The 26,703-nt window shown below is 38.0% G+C and overlaps 1 protein-coding gene across 13 annotated transcripts in view; it reads right to left on the bottom strand.

Annotated features, from left to right (window-relative positions):
* The window catches only part of CAST (calpastatin), a 109,948-nt gene that overhangs the window by 4,882 nt on the left and 78,363 nt on the right, over nt 1–26,703 (bottom strand). For 10 of the 13 annotated variants that reach the window (XM_047876795.1, XM_047876839.1, XM_047876824.1 and 7 more), the window contains 14 exons: nt 24,637–24,720; nt 23,719–23,766; nt 22,594–22,689; nt 20,861–20,956; nt 17,024–17,125; nt 16,422–16,505; nt 14,738–14,788; nt 14,493–14,564; nt 8,672–8,767; nt 6,876–6,983; nt 5,484–5,576; nt 3,966–4,010; nt 3,450–3,545; nt 2,183–2,254 (listed from right to left, as the gene is read on the bottom strand). In XM_047876795.1, coding sequence (XP_047732751.1) covers nt 2,183–2,254; nt 3,450–3,545; nt 3,966–4,010; nt 5,484–5,576; nt 6,876–6,983; nt 8,672–8,767; nt 14,493–14,564; nt 14,738–14,788; nt 16,422–16,505; nt 17,024–17,125; nt 20,861–20,956; nt 22,594–22,689; nt 23,719–23,766; nt 24,637–24,720 — 1,143 coding nt within the window. The remainder of the gene's footprint in view (nt 1–2,182; nt 2,255–3,449; nt 3,546–3,965; nt 4,011–5,483; nt 5,577–6,875; nt 6,984–8,671; nt 8,768–14,492; nt 14,565–14,737; nt 14,789–16,421; nt 16,506–17,023; nt 17,126–20,860; nt 20,957–22,593; nt 22,690–23,718; nt 23,767–24,636; nt 24,721–26,703) is intronic. The other 3 variants (XM_047876806.1, XM_047876904.1, XM_047876895.1) reach the window with 1 other exon arrangement.

Genomic DNA, 26,703 nt, shown 5'->3' with positions numbered 1-26,703 from the left:
CCTTGGGTGACAGTCACAAAAACCAGGTTTTCAGATGAGTGTATTAAACTACTTTCCAGGAGATGCTGATGACCTGAAGTGAGGAAGAGGGAGACGGGAAAGATGGTGTCCACCAGCCTCTGTCCTAGAAAGTATTTAAGCAGGCCCCTAGGGGAGTGTTAAATAAGATGCCTGATCCTCAGAGGCCAATGCATAACATAAGCCATTACACCTTTCACAGAAATTCTGGGTGCTTTTCAATTGGTTGGACTCTGGAGCAGGTGTGTCTGTGGTCTCAAGCCCTTTAAGAATAGTTCTCAGATCACTAAAGCCTGTGGGTTTTGTGGACACAAGCCCTATTGGTTTTCAAAGCTAGATATTTGTGGGATTCTCTCTGATGCAGGTCTTAAAAGGTAGGATGCCAAATATGGGGTTTAAACTCTTTGCTCCTCAGGAAGAAGCTGTGGGTTTTGAGTTCCCTTTTGATTATGGGTCATGGTGCCTACAGTTGGGTTTACAGTGAGATTGTGTTCCTGTCCCCTCATTGCTTCCATTTGGGCTGCTCTCATCTGCTAGGTAAGTAAGATTCACCCAGCTAGTTTTGGGTTTTTGTTTTGTTTTTTTCTCTCCACAGGGCATTGTTCCATATGCAGCTGTAGATTTGGTGTGTCTGTGGGAGAAGGTGAGCTCAGGATCTTCCAAGGTCACCATCTTGATTCTTTGAGTTTTGCTATGGCTAGAGTATTATTTTTAAAGCCGTATCTTCAGTTTCTCATTACAGTCTGGGTATCACAGTAATAACCCTTAAATCATATGTTCTTGGAATGGGAAACATTCTAGAAATTGTCTAATCCAACTTGCATTCCTTCTGAGCACAATATGAATAATTTTGATAATAAAATCTCAATCATTTGTCTCCATTAATGCCCAGCTCTAAGAAGTGGGACCCTGTAACTTTTTTAAGATTTTATTTTTAAGTAATCATTACATCCAAGGTGGAGCTCAAACTCACAAACCCAAGATCAAGAGTCACATGCTTCACTGACTGAGGCAGCCAGGTGCCTCTGGACACTGTAACTTCTCTTCATTAGTCTTACTACATAATTTTTCAAGTTGCTCTAGAAAGTAGAACTAATAGTTCTCCCTCCAGGTGGCATCTAATGAAAATTCTGGATATAAAAACCCTAAGGTCTTCTCCAATTTTGTATACTGCTTCTGTGTTCTAAAATTTATACAAACCACATTCCCTGGTATTACCCTCCCCTCCCCCACCATGAATTTGCTATGACTTTTATAGTGAATCATATATCATAAGTTGTTGACTTTTTTTCTTAATGGTATATAAAGTAATCGTTTAGTTTATAACTGGCCATTTATATTTGGTGAAATACAGTATATGAATCTGTCTTGCCAATGTGTTATCCACAAGTAGAAAATGTGCAGTAGGCAATTTCAAGTAGTGGTATGAGTCTTTGGAGAGGAGAAGGTGTAAAAAAAATTCACCCTTCCCAATATTTGCTATAGGTGTTTGAAGGTTGGTGAAGGGATGGAAGGAATGGGACTATAGGCAGAAGGGCTTCTAAGTTTGAAAATTGCTTTTAAAATGGCCAAAGAACTGGAATGTGTTTACAATACAAAGGAAAAGTAGATTAAAAGGTTGAAGATACTAGAGAGAGGTGATTATTGACCCCTCAGAAAGAAGGGCCAAATCAGGGCAAGCGGGAGAGAGGATTTGTCTTTGGGTAGGTGGAAAGGGACCTTAGGGATTTTGTGCAAGGTGGCTTCATTTTTCTCTCTAAAGTTGAAGGCAAGGCTATTTGCAGACAGTGGTGGGAAGTGGCTGAAAGAGGGTTTTGGGAGGGGAGGGATCCTACCCTGATTATCGGCTAGCACAGATGGCTGGTATCACAAACTGTACAATTATGGTGGGGTCTTCCATACTTTGTGTGATAAAGCGGGAAATGCAAGAAACTTGAATTGTGTTAAGAATGATCATTTAGATTTCTAAAGTCCCACATACTTTTATAAAGTAAGTTCCTATTTTAATATCAACTTCTTTACCAAGATATGCTACAGGATAGATAGTGCTTAAACTATTATTTTATTCTAAATAGATTCCAGTTAGAAACTAAATTGACTAAAAGGATAAATCCCACTCCATGTAATTTCTAAGCTAATATATAGTATATTTAGTGCTTTTTACCTTTGCAGAATCATTTGCTTTACCCCCATTCTTGGGTGCTTTGGAGCTGGGAGCAGTTGTCTTGACTTTGTCCTAAAGCAAAGGAAATGTCATAAGGTTATTGTTATCATCAGTCCCTCTAACAGTTAACTCTGGGCTGCAGTCAAATCAAGTGTAATTAAAAAATGGAAAACTTTGAATATACATACAAGTGTTTAAGTTGGGAAGTAAAAAGGCTTAAAAATACAGTGGAAAATGTGGGTCACTGTGATGTTCTGCCAATTTCCATGAGGAATTTTGGTCATCAAAACAGAGCTTGCTTCTATCAGGACTGGGTTTTATGTGCCAATAGAGCAAGAATGAGATACTGTTTTCAGTGTTATGGAAAACAACTTTAACAATGAAATCATCAGAGAAAGTCCCATTCACCAAAAGGCATTATTTATCCAGGAATGAGAAATAGGATGCTGAGGTGGTCTAGAAATTAAATTACCCAATATGGGGAGGACTGACAATTCAGTGATTGGGAGAGGTTTTTAGTAAGAGCAAAACAACAGCAAACAGATCTGTAGTTATCAATTCTTCTGAAAATAACAAGGAAGGGCATTAATTCACTTTTCCTTCTATTTGATTTAGATATGCCACACACCTGTTGTACTACATATTTTTCTCATTCATCTTTAATCACATGTTTTGAGTACCTGCTGTGTCCCAGAAATTTTGCTAATGCTGACCACGGCTGCTTTGTAAAGTGCACAGCTCACGGTTACAAATACACAGGCAAAGACCTTCCCCCTCAGGTGCAGGAGAGCATGGAAGAGAGGCCCCTGACCTTGGCCTGGGAAGGGAGAAGCACTAAGAGCTGATGCTTGAACTGGGTCCAGAGGGAGGGAGTCAGCCAGCTGGGCAGTGTAGAAAGGAGAGGGAATCCCAGAGGGCAACAGCCATGAGAAGGTACAGTGCAGGGAGGGACTGCTCTCATTTTAAATGAACACAGACAAACAAAAATAAATAAATAAACGAACACAGACAAAGCATTAGTGTCAAACTCATTAGTGTGGAAATCAAACATGGTGGCTATAGAGATTATAGAGCAACATAGAAAACATTTACGAAATAATATTGAGAATGTTTTACATATGCACTTGAATTACTACTATATTAAACAGATACATATGGAAAAAGATGGCATCATTGCCATTGATGCTATGGCATCATTGAATTCATTATGTAGCCTACAACTCTATGTATTCACACAAAGAAAGGCCATATTAAAGTAGCATTGTACCTTCTCTGCTGTCTTCTCTGAGGTTTCTGTGGGTGTAGGACAGCTGTCAAAATCACCTGAGAGGGCATCGATGGGGTCTTTGTCAGCTGCAGATTTCTGAGATATTAACAGAAATAACCATCAGTGAAGGAGCACAAGGCAAAAATACCATAAGGGACATTTTTCCACATCACTAAAAATATTAAAAGAAAAAGGAAACCTTGCTGGCATTCTTTTCCTAAGAAACTAATGTACAATAAAGGAGATATTAAAACATGAAAATCCTTACACATTTATTCTCCTCTTTTATACATGTTTGCTTAGTATTCTGAGCCTCAATTTTTCTATCTGAAACATGGAACTGTGAGGGCTAACCAAGAGAAATCACACACACCCGTTCATACATGTATGTCTTCACATCATTCCAAGCACAGGGTAGCCATTCAATAAATTTCAGATTTCTAAAATGTAAACTAAAGTTCAACTAGAATGAAAAAAAAACCTTTCCTTATGGGAATATGCTGCTATGATATTTACCTTTGAGTCCTTGGGTTGCTGTGTAGGTGGCTTTACGGGTTTGCCCTTAAAAATAAGGCAGGTTATTGGTTAAACATAGATCTTAGTAAAAGTTTACTTAGGTGCAGCCAGTAATTGTAAAATCTATTGTCTAGTCATCTGAGATACAACAGAGTATTGGTTTGCAGTAACTGATAAACCTCAAGAAAGAGTCTGGTTGTGGAAGAGAAGGGAAGGAAACAATTATTAAGGAACTTTCTGCCATCATATGTTAAAATGCTACTTAGAATATTATTAAAAATAACCTGTGTTTTTCTTTCTTATTTATAAAAGATTACACTTTGGAATGATTTGAGGGGCTGCAATGGCATATAGATTTTTTTTTTTTTCCAGGATTACAAGTACAACTCAGCAGGGACTTTACCCATCTACAAAGGCAAGGGTTTTAAACAATACCTTTCCCACAGAATACAAGCAGGGTAAGGCAGTATTAGCAAGGCAGGGAGGCTTCTAGCACGATGCAGAATTGCTATCTTCGGGAATACTGAATGCAAGCAAGGAGAATGGATTTCTGTAATAAGAGACACTGAAGCTAACACTCTTCAAACCAGGGCATCCTCAAACCCACCAAATGAATCAGTATAGAAAGAGAAGGATGTAACCTGGGCTTCCTTGTTTCTCTTTGAACAGGCCTGGAAACGTTCTTCGTCATATAACTGATTTGCAATGAGGAGCCAAAAGGGAAGGATACAGGCCCAGCTGACCTAAGAAAATCTGGCTTTATGTTAGAAACAGAAGGCCAACGGCTTTTTTTCTTTTTTGATTTTTTTTTTTAAATATCTATTTATTATTTTGAGAGAGACTGAATGTAAGCAGGGGAGGGGCAGAGAGAGAGGGAGACACAGAATCCGAAGCAGGCTCCAGGCTCTAAGCTGTCAGCACAGAGCCCGATACGGGGCTGGAACCCATGGACCAAGAGATCATGACCTGAGCCACCCAGGCACCCCAAAAACTTGATAGAGCATATCTAGATATAGAAATAGGACTTGTGGTGGGGAATATAGTGTTGCCTGTCCTTACTCTGAATAGTGCTGGTGGTAGTGTAGAGGAAGACCCCAAGTCATGGAAGGGCCTTATTTATCTGCCCTATTAAATCAGTCCAGTACCAGCTGAAGTCAGACGCTCAACCGACTGAGCCACCCAGGCACCCCACAACTATCATTTTTATAGCCTTTTCTTGCAAAGAGAATTCATCTGTGTACTGCCCTGGAATCACTGTTCAGCACTGGTGAGTGACTGAACATTATTCATCTCTATGCCACAGCACCCAGCACAGTGAACATCATATGGTATTGGTTCAGATGAATATTCAACAGAATTCTAGACAACCTGTTCATCAGAAACACATTAAAAGCACTCAGTCGTGTCACAATTTTATGCTATTGTTAAAGTGCACCTCCTATTCATTTCAACTGATATCTGAATTTAAGAAGCATTGTGATATATATCCAACCTAGACATTTGCCTTCATTTATTTACCTCATCATCATTATCCAGGAGGTGTCTATATTCAGGGGGGATGGTGTCATCTCTTTCTCCCAGCTTGTCTCTATGTTCAGCTTTAGCTTTTTCCTGCAAACATGGAATAGATACAATATTTTCTCCTTCACTTACACAACACTTGTAGCACTCAGTGTTTATTGTACTTTACTGAGGCAAAACAGAATTTTTATTTTCCAAGTAACAACAAAACGGATGACTTCAAGAGACTTCAACAATAGTTGATGGAAAACAAAGTAAACTCAGGTGCTTCTCTAGGTCAATCCACACCTAGATTGTGTGCGTTTCTACCTTGTATTTTAAAATAAATGATGAAATATTTATCCTTAGAAACGATGAAAAGAGATAAAGCCCAATGGTATAAACTATCTTTTGTCTTTATGTGAATTTCACTTTTTAAATAAAAAGATCAAGTCTTCGGACCTTGATATTTAGAGGTAAAATACTTACAACTTGGACATGCATGAGCAAACCTTGAGGGGCCAGCACAAGCAGCAAATGGCATAGCAGGGAGTACCTTTAACCCTCCCCGAATCCTCACCTGACTGGGGCATGTCTGGAACTGGTTCAGTGACATTCACTCCCCACCCCCCACCACCTCCCAGCCACCAGTAGGAGAGAACAGGCTTTATTTTTCTGCATCATTATCATTTCATTTTTCAAATACAGGTGAAGTTCACATCAATATTCCTGTAACACTGGTGGAATTAAGACTTCAGGATCCTTTGAAATGCCCTGGGACATTCTGGGACATGGATTTGGGTGGCTAGTTACTTCCAGGTTTCAAGGTGAAGGGGTCATTTAGTACTGTATATTGTTAGGCAGGAATAAGCATTTACTCTTGTTCTAGAAGGTGGGTGGGGCTAACAGTGTGTGCCTTGCTGACATGCCTCTCCACAGTGCTTACTCCTGGCTTAGCGCTTCATTTGGGGGTTTGCATGCAGTGTTAATGGTGGCTCAGGAGGCTGATAGGGAAAACTCTGGCAATTAGGGGACCTCTGCCCTTACATGGACCAAATAGGTCATCCTAAAAATGCCATACACCTGATATATGCTTATTACCAGATAAAACTAAGAAAAGTTAATGTGGGAAGAGAATGAAATTAAAGTAGAGCAGCACTTCTCCATCATAACTAAGTGTGGTCTCGCTAATAGGACATGTGCCTGAACCTGTGCACTCGCATAGTCCTCACTGAGGAAATAAATACAACAGACTATAGAGAAGGAAAAAATGAGACTTAAGTCATTCAACTGTTCACTGAAATGCCAGATTTTTGTTTGTTTGTTTGTTTTTCCTTTTATGTGCAGTGTAGGATATTCTATGCTTTAAACTTTAAATTTCACTTATTAGTATATACATATTTTTTTTACCTTGACCTTATCCTCTATTGGTTTGTTCTCATCTGGATCAGGCTGCCTTTGTCCTAGACTGTCAGAAAGTTGATCCAAGGCATCGTCCAGTTCCTTGTTGTCGCCCTGCTAAAAAGTCAATCTGAATTAGTCGCTGGCTAGCAAAATCAGGTCACCTACTGGAATGTGGGCCTGCCACGGCCAATAAGACCTCCATCAGCTCATGAGACTTTGACCAAGGAGATGGGTAGAGTCGTGGAAGGTGGCCCTTGGGTAGAGCTCCTTCTCCCTAATCTCTCCTTCTCCACACTTCCACTTGAATCCCAGATGCCTTTCTTTTCTTTAAAAAAAAAAAAAAATAGGCTCCTCCAAAAAATAGGGGGTTCCCGGTCTGATTTGTTGGAAAATGTGCCTTATGATGCGTTCAGTGTATGCAACACAAATGGTGACAGTCTAATGTCCCTAGGAAAAAAAAAAATACATGAATTACGGTAGCTTTTTTTATTCATTATTCACCTGTATTCATTTAAGTAAAGATAAAGATGTACACCTAGTTTGAGTGATATCTTTAGGTAAAACATGAACTGAAATTAGACTTTCCAATGGGAAAAGTGATGGGAAAGGTGTTCTAAAACATACTTGCGAAAGGCATACAGGCTTTGGATTGCAGATGTTGACCAATCGCCTCACCCAAGGCAGAACCCCTCACCTCAGGATTAGGAGCTGAAGCGTAACTGGCAGCCTGAATTAATAATGATTCTTCCTTTCTGTGCACAGGCACATTCATCATTGTGAACACACACACACACACACATACACACACATACACACACACACACACACACACACACACACAGCATTTTACTGGTTTTAAGTGTTTCGTTGGAGCTCAGGATTATAGCTCTTAATGGAGGAGCTACCCATGGCTGAGTCTGGGCTTTGTCATTTGGGCCTCTGGATATTTTCAGATGATCCTGAGACTGACCCAACGGGATGAAAATTCATTCAGAATCTAAGACTACAGCACTAAGTAAGCTTTGATGCTACATCAAAAGGAAAGTAAGCGTAGCTGACTTCACTAAAGCTACTTCCTCTCCATCTAGCAAATGAGGCACTTGTTCTCAACCAAAGGAGATGGGGATCTGGTTTAGGGCGATCTCTTTGATGTGCTGCGGTCTCCTCGCCTCGATAGTGTATAATTTGGTACTGCACAGAAAATTAATCAAGGAAGTCTGGGAAAGCTTTGGTCCCACAGCCTCGCCTCAGGACATGTAAATAATTAAAACAATATTGATGCTGAGGTTTTCGTATTGCTAACATGAAAAGGACAACGTTTTACTGGTGTGAATGAATGGGAGGAAAACTGCTCTTCCATGACATGCTTGAATTTTGGGGAGAAGCGGCTCGAACACTGAGCAATTCCATAGAATAAACTTGAGGTTAAATAATAGGTAGTATTTATAGCATGTGTCAGGAAAAATCTAAAGGAGGAGAAAATAATCAGGAAAGCTAAAGGATTTTTTTAAATCTAATAATTCAAATAAATGTGCAATGCACACTACTGCTCTTTCAATTCTAATAAAGTAGCAATAATATTAAGTTCCAGGGAAGTGTGTGAAATATTTCATAAACACTCTTTCATTTAATTATTTCAGATATACTGTCATCTCTCCAAATGGCTAGTCTTACACCTCTTCTAAAACAGAAAGTGCTTTATCTTCTCAACAATTTTATTTTCATTTACTCTAAGGCAAGGGTCCTATTTTCTTCCTTATTTTGTTGTTGCTGCTGCAAAAATATATTTCTATGTTGCTTACCACATGAGGGGGCGGGCCAGCAGAGTATGTGGTTGGAGCTGGGGTTTGGGAAACCACTTCAGAGATGGCAGCAGAAAGGTTAGCTTCTTCAAATTTCTTTAAAAAGAAAAAGAAAAAAAAATTATTAAATACAGTATATTACACAAAACTATGCCTGCAATGCCATTGCTTAAATACAGTTTTTAATATTTTATTATTGTTTATTCTCTTCATCCAAATGGATGCAAAGTAACACATAATCTTTTGGGGGGAAGAGACAGAATCTCAAGCAGGCTCCACATCCAGCACAGAGCCCATGATGAGATCATGACCTAAGCCAGAAATCAAGAGTCGGAAGCTTAACCCACTGAGCCACCCAGGTGCTCCTCAAAGTAACAAGTAATATTAATTTTTGTTCTATTTCCTCCTCCATAGTTGCAGTTTACACAATCTCCTGATTTCTATTCCTATTTATTATTCCAAATGTTCAAAAATCTCATAACGACTTAAGAGTTTCATGGTTTATTTACATGTTCTTTGGTGTACATTTAGGTTGTTTGCAATTTCTCAGCTTTCTTCTTTGTTAATTACTCTGTAGGAGTTCTACCAGTGGTTCTTTTTCTGGTGCTGCCTACATTCCACCAGACTGCCCCCTCCACAGTTGCTAGAAAGTCATAAAGCTAAAAGCAATGAATTAAGCATGCTTGTTTTCCATGGCTTTCCTTGCCTCAATTAGATATTTGTTACATATTTTTAATTTTGATATGAGATGGATAATGATGTACAAATGTTGCTTTATACTTGTTAATATGGTGTGAGGTTTGTTTTATTATTTTTTCTTAATGTTAAATAGCATATTATTCCAGAATCTTTCTGAGATTATGATTCACTCTCCTTTTAAAAATATACTAAATCTTTTATGTTCATTTCTTGATTTTTCCCATTAAATTACAGCTTTGTTTTCTGATGCAGAATTGAATTGATCATTATCATGTAAATCAATCCCTGCATTTAGTTGGGTTAATCTTTCCTAGAAATATTGAAAAACGGTTTTCAGTATTTTTTCATGTTTTTATGTCTTTGCTTTTCAAACATATTTTAGAATAATTTTACTGGGCTATACAAAGTACCTTACTATTTTAATTTAAAAAATAACTTATAAGTTGACTAGAAAGAATTGTCATGACTCTTTTCAGACACTGAGTCAGACTGTCTTAGATATTTTAATTTTTTCATATTCTAACTTTTCTGTTCATTTCTTGTATTGCTCTTTTCTTTACATGTCTGACATCTCATTTTAATCGTATTTTCTAATCTGTTACTGATGTACACAGCATACACAATGTTAACTACATATGTGCTCTCTACAACTAGGAATATCTGCAAATACACAAATGTTCCTTTTTAATACTTGTCATTTCTTTTTCATGTGTTGTTAATGATTGTTCATACAACATTAAGCAGAAAAGATAATAGAATTTTTTATACTGTGTTTTTAAAGGAAATGCTTCTAGCTTAACTCCAAATATTTGATTCTTGAAATTAAATAGATACTCTTTAATACATTAAGGGATTGTCTACTTTTGAAAGGTGACATTTGAAATACATCTTCTGTATGGATGTAATTGATTATTCTTATTTGATACACTACTATGCTATATAAATTCTAATATTAAATAAATATTTAATTTCTGACTGATAAATAATTATTCCTTTAATAATTGTATATTATCTTTGTTAAACATTATACATCTACAGATTTAAGTGACTTTAGTTAACAATGCTATATTGATCAAGTTTTAAGATTAGGACCATCATTATTTGTAGAAGCAACTATGTAAGCCATATTTTTGAAGATATGGTTATGTCACATGAGACCAACTGCTGTTAAACACTTAAGAGTCAATTTTAAACTTCTCTTGGAAGCAAAGTTTGAAAACAGTTCTATTGTCTTCAGTTTTTCTTTTGCTTAGATTCTATGAATTGTGTTTTACATTTTGTTTTAAAAAACTATTGTACATATTGGTTTTTGATCATTTAAATTTAAAATTTTAATTTTACTGGTAACTTTTCTCTTATTTCTGCCAATGTTTTATAAAATGTTAGTCATTCATAAAAACCAACTGTTGGCTATAAATGATTAATTTGATTCTTACATTGATTTATGCTATTTTAATAAGATTTTTTTTCTCTTTTACATTTGTTGGTATCTTAAAAAATTTTAGTTATTTCAAATCAAGCAACTATGAGCCATTTTAGTCTCAGGCTGCTATTTTCTTTTTTTTCTTTTTTCTTTTATTTAATTTTAAATTTATTTATTTAAATTCAAGTTAGTTAACATACACTTAACTGGTTTCAGGACTACAACCCAGTGACTCATCAGTTACATATGTGCTCATCCCAACAATGGCCCTCCTTAATGCCCATCACCCATTTAGCCCATCCCCCCCTCCCCCAACCTCCCCTCCAACAACCCTCAGTTTGTTCTCTGTGTTTAAGAATCACATATAGTTTGCCTACCTCTTTGTTTTTATCTTATTTTACTTTTCCTTCCCTTCCCCAATGTTCATCTGTTTTGTTTCTTAAATTCCACATACGAGTGAAATCATGTGATTTGTCTTTCTCTAATTTTGCTTAGCATAATACACTCTAGTTCCATCCATGTTGTTGCAAACAGCAAGATTTCATTCTTTCTGATGACTGAGTTATATTCCATTGAATACATACACTACCTCTTCTTTATCCATTCATTAGTCAGTGGACATTTGTGCTCATTCCATAATTTGGCTATTGTTGATTGTCTTGCTATAAACACTGGGGTGCATGTGCCTCTCCAAATCATCATTTTTGTATCCTTTAAGTAAATACCTAGTAGTGGAACTCCTGGATTGTAGGGTAATTCTATTTTTAATTTTTTGAGGAACCTCCATGCTGTCTTCCAGAGCGGCTGCACCAGTTTGCATTCCCACCAACAGTGCAAGAGGGTTCCCCTTTCTCCACATCCTTGCCAACATCTGTTGTTTCTGGAGTTAATTTTAGCCATTCTGACAGGTGTGAAATGGTATCTCACTGTGGTTTTGATTTGTATTTCTCTGTTGATGAGTGATGTTGGGTATCTTTTCATGTGTCTGTTAGCCATCTGGATGTTTTCTTTGGAAAAGTGTCTATTCATGTCTTCTGCCCATTTCTTTACTGGATTGTTTGGGGGGGGGTGATAAGTTTGATAAGTTCTTTATAGACTTTCCATACTAACCCTTATCTGATATGTCATTTGCAAATATCTTCTCCCATTCCATCAGTTGCCTTTTAGTTTTGCTGATTGTTTCCTTCGCTGTGCAGAAGCTTTTTATCTTGATGAGATCCCAATAGTTCATTTTTGCTTTTGTTTTCCTTGCCTCTGTAGACATGTCTAGTAAGAAGCTGCTGCAGCTGAGGTCAAAGTGGTTGCTGTCTGTTTTCTCCTGTAGAATTTTGGTGGTTTCCTGTCTCACATTTAGGTCTTTTATCCATTTGGAATTTATTTTTGTGAGTGGTGTAAGAAAGTGGTCCACTTTCATTCTTCTGCATGTCACTGTCCAGTTTTCCCAGCACCATTTGCTGAAGAGACATTTTTTCATTGGATACTCTTTCCTCTTTGTCAAAGATCAGTTGGCTATACCTGTGTGGGTCCATTTCTGGGTTCTCTATTCTGTTCCATTGATATATGTGTCTATTTTTGTGCTAGTCCCATAATGTCTTGATGATTACAGCTTTGTAATCAGGCTGCTATTTTCATCTCCTACTTAACCTGCTTGCTACTTTCTTTTGGGTGGTTAGTTTATAATATCTTATTTAAATGTAAAATAATAGCTTATTTATAATAATAGTTTTATAATAGCTTAAATTTGAAATTTAAAATCCAATAAACATTTGGTTAGTCAGATTTCTCTTCCTCTATTATTAAGACATTTATGATAATAAATGTATCTCATGAATACTGCTTTGGTTGCTTATCAAATTTTTTTAAATATATTTATTTTAAATGTTGTATTCTCTTATGTGTATGAGAGTGGGAGAAGGGCAGAGAGAGGGAGAGAGAGAATTTTAAGCAGGCTCCTTGTTGTCAGCACAAAGCCTGATGGGGGGTGGGTGGACTCGATCTCACGAATCATGAGATCATGACGTGAGCAGAAAATCAAGAGTTGGATGCTTAAAAATTGAGCTATCCAGGTGCCCTGCTTATCAAAGATTTTGATTTGCAAATGTCTTATCCTTGATTTTTCAAATAGTCTATTCTGAATTTACTCCTTGATCTCACTGATAGTGGAATGTTTTTAAAATTCTCTTTTTAAGTAGAATTTCTACTTTATTGTGATCAAAGAACATGGTATGTACAGCAGGCACACCTTTATATTTGAAGATTAATTATGAGTCAGAATATGATGACTTTTCCTCCAAAGTTCTTGGGACTTTCCCCCAAATAATTTTCTACTTTGGCCATTTGACTTACTGTAATTGGTTATTTCTACTTTATTAACTACAGACACTAACAATTTTTCCCTTTGTGAGATTAATTTTCTAAGCTAGAATTTTTTTTAAAAAAATGGTTGTTTTGGGGCACCTGATGGCTCAGTCGGCTAAGCATCCGACTTTGGCTCTGGTAATGATCTTGCAGTTTGTGGGTTTGAGCCCCAAGTTGGGCTCGGTGCTAAAAGCTTAGAGCCGGGAGCCTGCTTTAGATTCTGTGTCTCCCTCTCTCTCTCTCTCTCAAAAAAAAAATAAACATAAAAAATGTTTATCTCTAGTCATGTCACTGCTATGCATCTTCTTGGATGGGGATATAAAGGATATAAAGTCACTGTTACATTTTCTTTGAATTTCTAAAAGAAAAATACCCTATAATAATAATAATACAGATGGTATAAGGAAGGGAATTAAGGCATTGGATCCCTCTAATTTGTTCTTATGTTTTGCATCACTGTAATGATAAGATTCCATATTCTGAGGATACTGCTCACTTTATATTCTTCCCTAAATTAGGACTCAAGAGCCTCTCTGTAATATAAGATGTTTGTATGGAGGAGGAAGAGTGGAAGGTCATGGAATGGGGTGACTCAACTGCGTGGGCATGGTGTTTTCATAGGGGTATTATGAGGACTCTATTACTAACTGGTTAGTAATACCTTCTTTGATGGGCTTATTGCTTCACAGAGTCCAAAAACTTTGAGCAACTCCAACGAATCATTATTTCTTCTAGTTGCTACTCATTCTGCTTCTCAACTAATGTATGTTCCGTGACACTGTCCACCTAAGAACATTGTAAACAGATAACCCCAATCCCACACACACAAAAAAGGTCTGGAGTTATTTAAGTGTGGGCACTCCAACAGACTTACATTTGCATATAAATAAGCCATAAAAATCCTGTAGTAGAGAAACCTGCTTACCATTACCCAACATTTCCTAAAATTTCTAGTAATAGAATTCTCTTTGAGGAATTATCTATTCTACCCAGAGCTAAGTTTTCCTATGAGGTAATTATGGAAAATGATAAATTGTAAAAATATTAACAAGTAAAGTTATTTGAGACATACCTTTGGATAAACTCAAATTTTAAATTCTCTTTTCATAGGTATACTTGATAGAGTATGTGCTCATTGGTTCAATTAGTTACAATGTTGCAAATGTCCACTGTGCTGGTACACTTTGAGGACACAACACATTTCTAATGGCTACAATGGGTTGAAAGCCTTTAATTTTATGATTATTTCCTCACCTCCAAAGTCAGATTCTAAGTCACTAGTTTCCGTTTCTTTCTGCCACCCTAAAAGCAAGGAAATAAAATCAGGAGTTTCAGACTTACAAGAGATGAAGAGTTTGGGGAACCAGCAAAGTCTTTAGACAAAGCATCAAGAAGGAAGTCGTCAGTCACGGGCTGCAAGAACCAAAAAATATATCAACAAACACCACCTCAACTGTTTCCTCATTATTCAAATGATGTCACTATTTACTGCCAATTGACTTATTAAAAAGAAAGCTATCCCGTTCCAGAATTAACAATCAGGGCCAGATGAGAAAGATCTACTCAGAGAAAAGTGGCTTGCTTACTGGAAGTGATTCCTTGGGCTCTTTTGGCAGGAGGGGTTTTCCATCTTTATCCTATTCAGAAGAGAAAACCATGGCATTAAATCATTTCCCGTGATTTATCCTGTGGGATCTATCACAAATATGAACGCTTTTAAACACTGTAAGGGGTCTACAGGTCATACCTGACATTGTACATTATAAATTAGATTCATCGTTTCAGGAAAAACATTCTCTCATCAGAGAATATGTTCTAATTAGTTCATTCCAACCAACAGCTCAGGCATTCCCTAGGCATGGGAGCTAAAAAATGAAGTAGGCAAGGCTTGTGACCTCAGAAGCCTATGAACTAGTGCAGCAGAGAAACATGCAAATAGTTGAAGTAGTGTGGCACAAGGTTCTGTGACAGGGCACTTACAGGACACGAAGGGAGCAAAGGGATGCACCCCTCACCTGTGTGGGGGATGGGCTTTGCAAATGTTGCCTGAAAAAAGCTGGCTAAACTTTACAGCCAATATATTCAACATTATCCATTGAGGAATACTACTTGGCAATGAGAAAGAACGAAATCTGGCCATCTGTAGCAACGTGGATGGAACTGGAGAGTGTTATGCTAAGTGAAATAAGTCAGGCAGAGAAGGACAGATACCATATATTTTCACTCATATGTGGATCCTGAGAAACTTAACAGAAGACCAGCAGGGAGTGGAAGGGGGTGAAAGTTACAGACATGGAAGAAGGCAAACCATAAGAGACTCTTAAATACTGAAAACAAACTGAGGGTTGATGGGAGGTGGGAGGGAGGGAAAGTGGGTGATGGGCATTTGAGGAGGGCACCTGTTGGGATGAACACTAGGTGTTGTATGGAAACCAATTTGACAATAAATTATATAAAAAAAACAAAACAAAACAAACAAACAAAACATTATCCGTTGATTCGGTGCCACACCCTGCAGTAAGCACTTAGGAATAGCACAGAAAGTAGGACAGACAAAATTCCTGCCCCGGGAAGCTCATCCTTATGGCTCAGACGATGCCAAGTTTCAGATGACTCTAAGTGCCACTTCTGAGAAACAGGACAGAATCATTAAAGCATCTTTTAGTAAAGAAAAATTTATAAATGAACGGTAAATCCCATTAATCCACATATACAAAAATAGGCGCAAGGCTACATATGTATGTAGCTGTATATAAATGCATATAAATGTATATACGTTTAGGTGAATATTCTCTTGAGCAGTGGTATCTCATGAAGATGACTGACATTGGTTCTACTGTCCACGTGTGCCCCTGTTCAAGTGGTTGTACTTCAATGACTCCCCTCCGTGTCACTAGCTGTGTACAATCTCTACTTTCAAAATAAAGGAAACAGAACTATCCTTCTAATCAATGTTAAACAGGCTTTCTTTTTCAATGTGTATCTAAGAGTTGGAAATTTTTCTTCACAGGAAATAGTTATTCCTCATTTTGGTTTTTCCTAGTTATATAAAGGCTTTCTAAGTTTTTCTTTGCTTCTGGTATTGTAACAAAGCAGGTATTACATGGCAAAAAATTAGGTAGCTTAGGCATTAGATTTTTTTCACTTAAGTTTTAAGGGAAAAACTATCACTTAAAAACAAAATCTTTATATTCTGGCCTGTTTCCATGTCCCTTCTTTAGTTTATAAAATTCAGTAGTAACTAAAATAAAACAGAAAAACACTGTTCACCTTGACGTCTTCTAATCTGTAATCAGGAGGAATTGTTTCTTCTTTTTCACCAAGTTTTTCACGATCCTCTTCTTTGGCTTTCTCCTGAATAAAAATTATACCATTCTCATTATGAATATATCTCCGCAAAGTGGATGTCTAAGTGCCTACATTTGAGGGAAATAACTCCAGTGTTAGATTAGAACATATGTATGGCCTTATGTGTAGAGTTCCTACAGCAACTCTACACATCTTTCACACCCTCCCCTACTTGAGCCGGCTCAGACAGCACCACTATGCCGGCTGGGCTAAAAAGCAATGAAAAGGAGGGTGGACAGCTGCCTCTTCTCTCAGGACTCCTCGGCAGTGGAAATGCACATGGCCAAGGTGAGATTCAGAGATTATGTGCATGTTCTCCATCCACTGCTGTAGCAAAACACTGATGCTTTACTCAGGTTTAGATTGTCAAACAGGATATGCTCCATAAATAGATAAAGCCAGCTCGTCATGTGTTGTAGGCAATTAAAAAAAAAAAAAAAAAAAAAAAAAAGATGACTAACTTGCTTGGGGAGTGAGGAACATCAATCACAGCTACTTTCAGGAAGTGACTGAGCTGCTATTACCTTGACTTTATCTTCCACAGGCTTTCCATCTTCTGGATCTGCTTCCTTTTTCCCCAGGCTACCAGCCAAGGCTTCTACAGCATCATCTGGCACCATGCCTTTCTAAAAGCATATTTGTGGATATACTAAGAAGGCAGTTAATCACTCCTTTTAAAAAAGACTACAACAAACAATTCAGAAGGGCATATCCTTATTTCAGGCTTGGATAAGAAGCACAGTCATCTTTTAGTAATTTGAATTACCAACTGAATTGGAATCTATGTTTAGGGACGCCTGGGTAGCTCCGTCGGTTAAGCTCCAACTGTTGATTTCAGCTTAGGTCATGATCTCACAGTTTGTGAGCTCGAGCCCCTCATCAGGCTTCGTGCTGACGGCGAGGAACCTGCTTGGGATTCTCTCTCTCCTCCTTTCTTTCTGCCCCTCCCCCGTGCTTGCTCTCTCTCAAATTAAGTACACTTAAAAAACATCTTTAGAATATATGTTTGAAAAACCTAAAATGTTAAAAACTAGACCAAATTTCTTACATTAAGTGGGTACAACATATATTGACATGGAGAAACTTACATAATCTAACCCAGTTCTTGGTTTGGAAATAAGGAAGACAATGGGATGAATATACCTCAAACAAGTGGAAAGCCAGCAAAGAAGTGACCTGTACGGTAATCATTCTAGAGATGGTGCAGGAAAGATTTTCAGGCCTATCAGAGGACATTCCTCTCAAAGCTCTGTGAAATAAGCCTGGCCCATCCCAGAGGTGGTGGCTCGGGCAGAGCCTCGGCCAAGATACAGAAGTTTGTGTTCTTTACCAGGCTTCTACTGGCCAAAGTGGATTCATGATGATTCAGGTGACTGTGGCTGGCTAACCTGAGTGGCACGATGGGAACTGTCTACCTGGGGTCCCAGTGTTCAAAAGGAAATGTGCTCCCTTGTGATACAGTGAGCACTAGCTATGCTGGTTATTAAAATGAAACTGAGTGAAGAAAACATAAATGATATAAAGGGAAAATAAAGGAGAAACTATGTTTGGGCTAAAAGATAGGACTCGATTTGACTTTTTCCAAATCACAGGTCAAGATCCACACATTAGTGGTTCATAAAATCAACAGTTCACGGGCAGGACTTTTTTTTTTCTTAATTTTTAAAGTTTATTTATTTTGAGAGAGACAGATACAGTGTGGGCGGGGGAGACGCAGAGAGAGAAGGAGACAGAGAATCCCAAGCAGCATCTACACCATCAGTGTAGAGGAGCCCGACATGGGTCTTGAACCCACGAAACCGTGAGATCATGACCTTAGCTGAAATCAAGAGTCAGATGCTTAACCAACTAAACAACCCAGGTGCCCCAAGACTTTTTTTTAATGAAAGAATAGAAAATAGAATGCATCATACATAACAAGAATAATTACTTCTAATTAAGCTGTTTTTTTCTATTATATAGATACTGCGTTGAAATATGAATGAATTTCTTATTGCTGTTCTTGGTTAAAGTGTGGAAGCTTCTGAATTAAAAAGTCTCAAAGTTTATTCTTATAAAATTCTATGACCTCACATAGAATACATATCTGAATATTAGAGTAAAAATGTCTTTCTGTTTTATATGGCTTAACCAACAATGTAAGTAAGAAAAGTTTTTCTGCTAAGTTGCACTGCAAAAAGATCAATGAGGAAATGGAACCTGAGTGGAAGGTGATTTATCACCATCTGGTGGTTGGACACTGCATAGATTTTATTCCCAGGAGCTGCAAAACTCCCTGATGTATATCTAATTTGTTTGGGATTCTATCTAAAGTGCAAGAGTTGCAGTGACCAAAGTCTTAACCAAGCAATCAGAATTGCTAGCTGATCTAAGACATGTCCTCATACTTCACTTCTGTTTTCTCCTACTCTCTGCTGTAGAATCTATGGAAACTACTACTTCCTGTTAAGCCTGTTTCCCTTGGTTTAAGAATTAAACCAAACAGAGCAAAGCTAGGATACACAGCATTTTTAAGAGCAAAGGAATCAGGAAATAGAACTAGGGCCTGCAACTTCTATTTCTGTAGTATTTTATGTTGTCAAATTCACAACTAGTATTCAGGTTTCTGGATGTCCTTAACAAGCTTTATATGAGCAAGAACTGTGCAGGGCACACATTAGGCTCCTTTTTCTGCTTGGTTTTCTTTTGCTCACTAATCTTCAAGCCCTTCTTGGGCCCTCTGACCTTTGTCACACTCCACAGCTATTCTTGTGGCTCTCACGGGTATCCCAATTACAGAAATGTCAACTAACTTCAGTGATGGTAATCTCAGCAACCATGGTCAGCGGAGCTGACAGAACAGAAGCGCAGAAAAGATCATCAGAGAATGGGAAACGCAGAGCCCTTTTCTGTGCACTAAACATCCAGTGCTCGACTCGCTATAGTCAGGGTAAAGTTGGAAAGGAACGAACCCTCAAAGGCCCTGGCAATCACCCGGAGCACAAGAGGCAGAGGATACATACATGTTTAGGTCACAGAGTTCTTCTCTGGAATGTTGGCTATTGTCTTTTTGATTCCACTCACTGCCTCTGTTCTTCCTTCCTTCACTGTCTTGCCCCACATACTCTCCTCTTCTCCAATTCTTTATCACCGTGCCTGTGACTTAATTCCCACAATGTGAAAGTTCTAGAGTGTACCCAGAGACCTCAAAAAGAGGTTGAGTCCTGTATAAGGCAGGAGGGAGACCCCGGACTTTGAGGGGATTTTCACTTGGCACCAAAAATGTCCCTGGCAGGAAGCAGCCATATCAGGGCACCCAGGACACACGTCCTACAACTTCTCCACCCTTTTTTTTCAAACAACTAAATGCACTAAATCCAAGCACACCAAGTCCTCTGGGCTGGCCTGTCCTTGGTTCACTGTTCTCCCCAGGAAAACAGTGCTGTTCCCACTTCCCGGTGTGATCTTGCCTTCCCTCTGTGAGTATTTCCTAATTCCTCCTGGGGGCGGGTCCCTTCGCCCATGTTCCCCCTGCCCTTTTTCCATATGAGAATGATCAAATTCTACTGTAAAGCTTGAGATCTGGCCATCTATCCATGCTAGATGCTAAAGTGGCTAAGAGCAGAAGCCTTATCACTTATCTCACCCAGGCTCTGAAAAGTTAAATGGATTGCTCAAGGTCAACTCAAAGCTTCATTTCCCTCATCTATAATAGAGAGATGATCAGAACAGGGTTCATAATGGCCTTGTGAAACTTTAATAAGATATTGCAAAGCATCCAGAACAACTTAGCTATTCACTAGGTCTGTAGTAATAAAGCACAGTCCCATCAGCTGTTACTCTGAGTCAGATTCTACCTGCTAACAGAAACAAAGCCCACTGAACTCAAAAAGATTCAACTACTTAATTACCATACTTCATACAAAAGTTAGAGAGAGAGAGCTAAGAAGAAAAGGAAAACGAACTGAGTTAACCTTCCTTCAGTTGGGAGTGGGGAGAAGTCATGATGATATTGGTGTAGATTATTCCTTTAGGAGAGCCAACAAAAGGTACCATCAGGCTATCTGTGGAACTCCCAATAGGCTCAAAAGATATGGGAAAGTGAAAGAGCAAGATTATCCACCACAGCTGAAGAACCAGTAAGAATTTCAGAAGGTGAAAAAAAAAAACACACAGCCTATAGAAGTTTAATGAAAAACTTAAATCTAGCTTAAATTTGGAGGATACCCTGAAGCCAAAAGAACAGTAGACCCCATAGCTCTAAAAGATTTTCTTTTTATCTTATCAGAATAAAGTGATGCGTTGGCAACACACAGTGGCAAGTGCATGGGAAAAAGAACTACCTTCCCAGGACACTGCTCAATGTCCAAGGGAACACTCACCAAGGGAGCTGGCTTGGTCGGTGTGGACAGTATAGTACACATGGAAGCTCGAGGCACAGCCTCACTCACAGGAGTCAAGGCAGCAGCCTGAGATGCCTGCAGAGAGAGGCAAGTACAAGGAAGAGTTTTTAGAAATATCTAGTTGGTACGACTGAACAATAAGGGACCAACGACACACTCTGCTATATTATATGCTGTAAGCATGACTTTCTCAAATGCCTAAGGATTGCTAAATAGTGAATAAATCGCAGGTTCAAACTCTTCTACCATGATTTCAACTTGGTTTTACCTCTTACCTTAGGTAGGTTACTTAAACTCTGAGACTCAGTTTCACATCTGGAAAATGAGAACAATGACAGTACCTACATCTCAAGGGTCAACGTGAGGCTTTCAGTAAAATAAAACATGTCCAGTGCTCTGCATACTACCTAGGAACACAGCTCAATAATATCAGCAACTATTATTATTTATATTATTTTCAGAAAATATATAACAATGATACACCAATTATAGAATGTAATGTTTTAATATAAATCCATCATTTTTATATATTTAATATTATCTTATCAATTGTAAATAGGTATGTTTACAAATGCAAGGTAGTAATACTATCCCAGAGGTTCCCCAAGTATGGTCCCTGGACCAGCAGCATCAGCCTTACCAGCCTTACCATTTGTTACAAATGCAAATTCTTAGGGCTCCACCCCAAATACTATAGAAATTCTGGAGGTGGAGCCCAGCAATCTGTTTTAACAAACCCTCAGGCAATCCTGGTACTAAAATCTGAGGACCACTGTGCTATCTTATCACAAGAGTAAAATTTCAAACAAACTGGTTTTAATCCAGACATTTACGAAAAGTTATCCTACATGTAAGGTGCTCAGTAGATGGTCATTAGCAGGGCACTATCTCTTCCTTCAAGGAACTTAGTATTTACTGAAAACTATGTACACACATCAGAGGTGGAGATGAAGACAGCTAAAAGCTTCCTTGTAATAAAGGTCTTAATAGATATACAAAGAACAATAGAGCCCCTGACATATTGTATTCTGCTTAGGTAGGTTTGGAAGGGTGGTAAAATTTGGGGAGGGAAAAGCAGGAGACAAAGGCCATACTTTAGCAAAACTTTAAAGGCCTGGCTAACATTTTAGATGATCTCGAATTAGGAGGGAAGTTTATTCTACATGGCAGGACCACATGGGAAAAGCCAAGGACACATACACTCAAGCCCTTATTGTCATGGTTTAGTAATGGGAGGACACACCTTGGTAGGGAAGGAAGCCAGGGCCAGAACACGTTAGCAGGGACTTTATTTTGTGGGGAACAGGGAGCTCCTGAGGGTTGGAGCACGGGAATGATGTGACTACCACCACGCTTGAGAAACAGTAACTCTGGCGGACATGTGGGAAGGACGTAAGACTGAAGACAGAGGCCACTGCCACCATAAGCTGAGTGGTGATGACAACTTTAGGTTACAGTAGGAGGAACAGAAAGGAAAGCATGGATGTGAAGGAATGATTATAGGACTTAAATTACAAGAACATCTGGGCCAGTGTGGGAGAAGAAAGCCCATCTAGAAAAAGTCCAGATCAAAACTGCATGTAAAAAAAGATGGCATAATGGGTCTCCATCAACTGCATCATGCTAAAATAATTGGGGCTCAGATTTTTAAGATTATAGAAAAATATCTTTAAAAGCCCACAAAATAGAGACTTCTATTTTTAGAAACATACTTCTGTTTTTTTGGTTGTCTTAGATCGTTTTCCTTTACTTTTGGGCGGGTCAAAATCTTCTGAAAGTTCATCAATGAGTTCTGATTCACTCAGGGCCTGGAATATAAGAAAAACACTATATTACAAAGTGACTCTTTTTGGTTACAAGAAAGTTCTACATAGAGAATTTCCTGTTAACACGTATTAAGCCATATTTTAGGATCTAAATCCAAAATTTAATGTTTGGGGTATTTTTTTAATTTATCAATGTAAGATAAATGTCATGCAACAAGTAAGGAATACTAAACACCGGGGTACCACAAAAATGTTCATGATTTAGTCCAAAACTTTCCTGTTAGTTCAGTTTCAGAAGAATTCTGTTCACATAAAACCACCTTTTCTTTCTAATGAAGATCTGTATAGTTTTTTCGTATGTGACTGTTTTTCACTATTTCCTAATGAGTGCCTTCTGAATAGCTCAGGAAACACAGATCATATATTCCTTCCCTAAGACTCTGAGGGATTTTGGCAACAAAGTTCTCCCATCCCTAGTTCCTTCAGATGAAATGGTATTATTCATTTGGAGCATGTGGAAATTTTGAGCAATACCAGTCATCTACAACAGAACGGCATGTCATCTAGAAGCTGTGCCTCTGTTGGTAGTCTGAGTTTTGAGTCCTGGTCTTGCTAGTTTTTAGCTGTAAGATCTTGGGCTATTTACATGTCTCTGCCTCTGTTTCATCACATGTAAAATGGGAAAAATCACAGCACCCCCTTCATTCAGTGAGGACCTGACTGCTTTAGACCAAGTTAAGGCAGTGTAGAATCATTAAAATATCTGATGTCATGATTATAATCAAATTCTGAAGTGCCAACAATATAATTTGAGGCATTCTTGACATCAGCTCCTAATGTGCAATGAATGCCACCTACAAACTCCCAATATTCTAGTAATAATTCATGAAGAAAATAATCATAAAAGATACGAAAAGGAGTCAGAGGTATGAGCTGTGTTGCTACCACAAGTTCCCCTCTCTTTACAACTAGGTTGGCATTCAAAGTCTCCACAGAGAAATCCTGTCAAAATGATCTTCAATTTATACTTTACAGTTCTTTTGCTCTTTATCAGAAAGATCATTTCCTAACCTTGGATTTTTCTTCAGGCTCTGGCAAAAGTGGCTTTCCATCTTTATCCTGTAAACAAAATTGAAAATTCATTGAAAATTAAATAGAACATTTTCTTTTCATGGCTTGTTAAGTTTCTTCTAGGGAATTCCAGGATAGGAGGAGATTTTTTTTTCCCCTTATATTTTAATGATCTGTTTTTGAGTGAATTTCTTATATTTCAGTGAATAAATTTTCAGTATTTTTTAAATCAAGTATCAGAATAAACAGCTAAGCTCTAAAATAAATAAACTTAAAAAGTCTCTGTTCTCCAATCCAGGGTAAAGAGGTAGATTTCATTCCTGTAATCCTTTTTTTGTTTTTTGGAGATGACGTTTCACAATTTAGAATATTTCTAAACTGAGGAACTTTCTATATTAGCACCTGTAAGGACAGTTTCCATATATAAGCACATAGAAGAATCAAAACATTTTCTATCATGTGTTTATGTTTAATTTTTGAAAGATAAATTATAGATATAATTACAGAAGTCCACCATCCTCACATTAAACCCAAACCACCACCAACAAACCACCCTAAGGATACTGGCAAATAGCTACACATTTATGTCTACCCCTTCAAAGATCTATGGTGCTTTTATCCATACAATGGTTACAGAAAAATTTATTCCCATATTGTTTCTTACGCTTCAAGGTTAAGGATCTATATCACGCATTGTTAATATCTGGAACACTTGGATTTGTGGGAATTTTAATGACCACACGGTTACTACTTAGGAAACAATCAACTAACTTTAAAGAACAGGAAAGAAAGGGTTCAGGGGGTTCAGTTAGTATAAGAACTGGGATAGTCATGTTCTTGAGCATCATGGAAACAGTCCCAACAGAACATGATATGAAGAAGAGCATATTCTGTTAGGTGCCATGGCTAACAGCATACCGTGGTTGGCTTTAATCTATACTCCGAAGGCACAGTTTCATCATCTTCACCACACTTTTTTAGTTTCTCTTCTTTAGCTTTTGCCTGATTAAAGTGGAGAGGGAAATAAAACACAAAACATGTGGGTAATGTGGGTAAAACAAGAGGATATCACTTTATGTACTTCATAAGTGTTGTAGAGAAAACCATATCAGATTCAAGTGTGTGTCTGTGCTTTGTAAACTACAGAGCACAAGACCATGGTAACTGGTTGGCTGTGAGGAAGACAGAAAAAAACAACAGGGCGAGGAATCCTGGAGAGGTGTCCCCGCCCTGCTCTCAGCTGCTCTATCACCTTGGGGAGCCACTTAGTCTTTCTTAAGCAGTAAAATGGGGCTACCAATAATTTTTACCTAGTCCACTGACTTGTAAGGATCACTAGAGAAAAGGAAATAAAATATCGAGACCATTAAGCACAGTGCATAAGTTAGTTGTAATTATTTCAATAGCCTTCATCTCTTACTCAGTTATCTAGGGGGGAAAAAACCAACCAGTTCCCATGGTTAAATACAGTTCAGAAATGGGAGAAGCAGCTCATCACAAATCTTGGCTGATCCATGGATAATTGGTTTTACCTCTTTTAGAAGGACTTTTTTTTAAATTTTTTTTTTTTTTAATTTCAGTATCGTTAACATACCAGGTTACATAAGTTTCAGGTGTACACTATAGTGATTTAACAATTCTATATGTTACTCAGTGCTCATCATGGTAAATGTACTCTTAATCCCCTTTACCTATCTCATCCAACACCCCACCCACCTCCTCTCTGGTAACCATCAGTTTCTTCTCTAGAGTTAAAAGTCTGTTTCTTGGTTTGTGTCTCTTTCTACCTCTTTTTTTTTTGTTTGCTTGTTTGTTTGTTTTGTTATAGTCCACATATGAGTGAAATCATATGGTGTTTGTCTTTCTCTGACTGGACTTATATCGTTTAGGTTTATATTTTCTAGCTCCATTTGTGTTATTGCAACTGACAAGATTTCATTCTTTTTTATGGCTGAATAGTATTTCATTGTATGTATATACCACATCCTTATCCATTCATCTACTGATGAACACTTGGGATGCTTCCATAATTTGGCTATTGTAGATTGCTGCAATAAAAAAGGTACTCCCTTCACTAAGAACTAGGACTTTATTGGATTACTGAACCATGAATAACCAACTGCATTCGAGATAAAAGTGCAGTTCTATAGTAGATCACTGGCTTCTAGGATATAGCATTTGCATTTTAAACTACTGGTGACTTATGGGAAGTTCATGATATGTAATAATTGGCACCTGTACCAAGGCATGGATTTAGATCACAAAACAAGGAGCTCCTGGGCACAAAGAGGAATATCACTTAGCAAATTCCAGCTCAACCTACTGCTCCATCTGTATTTCAACCTAAAATAGTAGTTCTCCATTGAATGAATGATTGATTTTAAAAATATTAAGCACTTTTAATGAGCCAAGCACTCTTCTAGGCTTTAGAATTACAGTTTTATTGTCCTGTAAATTAACAATTATCATTAAGGGATTAAAGTTGTGGTTTTTTTAAAAAAAATATTTTCAGTTATATTCTACTGCAACACGTGGAGGAAGTCCTATTACGTAGTGGCACTCCCCCATTCAGAAATTCGTGAGGTTTCTACCTATAAAACAGCCTTCGTGAAAGTCAGAAGTCACCTGTAGAAGACTGTCCTCTCCAAGCTTATGGACGGTGAGAATCATGTGCACCATTAAATCCTTTCTATTCCTGTTTGATCTTTACATTCTTTTTATTTTTTTTTTTTTAGTTTTTTTACTTATTTTGAGAGAAAGAGAGGGAGTTTGAGAGTTTGAGCAGGAAAGGTGCAGAGACAAAGAATCCCAAGCAGTGACAGTGTGGAGCCCAATGGAGGGCTTCATCCCACAAACCGTGAGATCATGACCTGAGCTGAAATCAAGAGTCGGTTGTTTAATTGGCTGAGCCACCCAGGCACCCCTGATCTTTATATTCTTTAAATGCCTGCACTGTAGGCACTGAAGACAAATGTCTACTCAACT

This window comes from Prionailurus viverrinus, chromosome A1, assembly GCF_022837055.1.
Source record: "Prionailurus viverrinus isolate Anna chromosome A1, UM_Priviv_1.0, whole genome shotgun sequence".
NCBI classification, from domain to species: Eukaryota; Metazoa; Chordata; class Mammalia; order Carnivora; family Felidae; genus Prionailurus; species Prionailurus viverrinus.
Note: the sequence above shows the minus strand (reverse complement) of the source record. Positions and strands in the feature narration are given on the sequence as shown.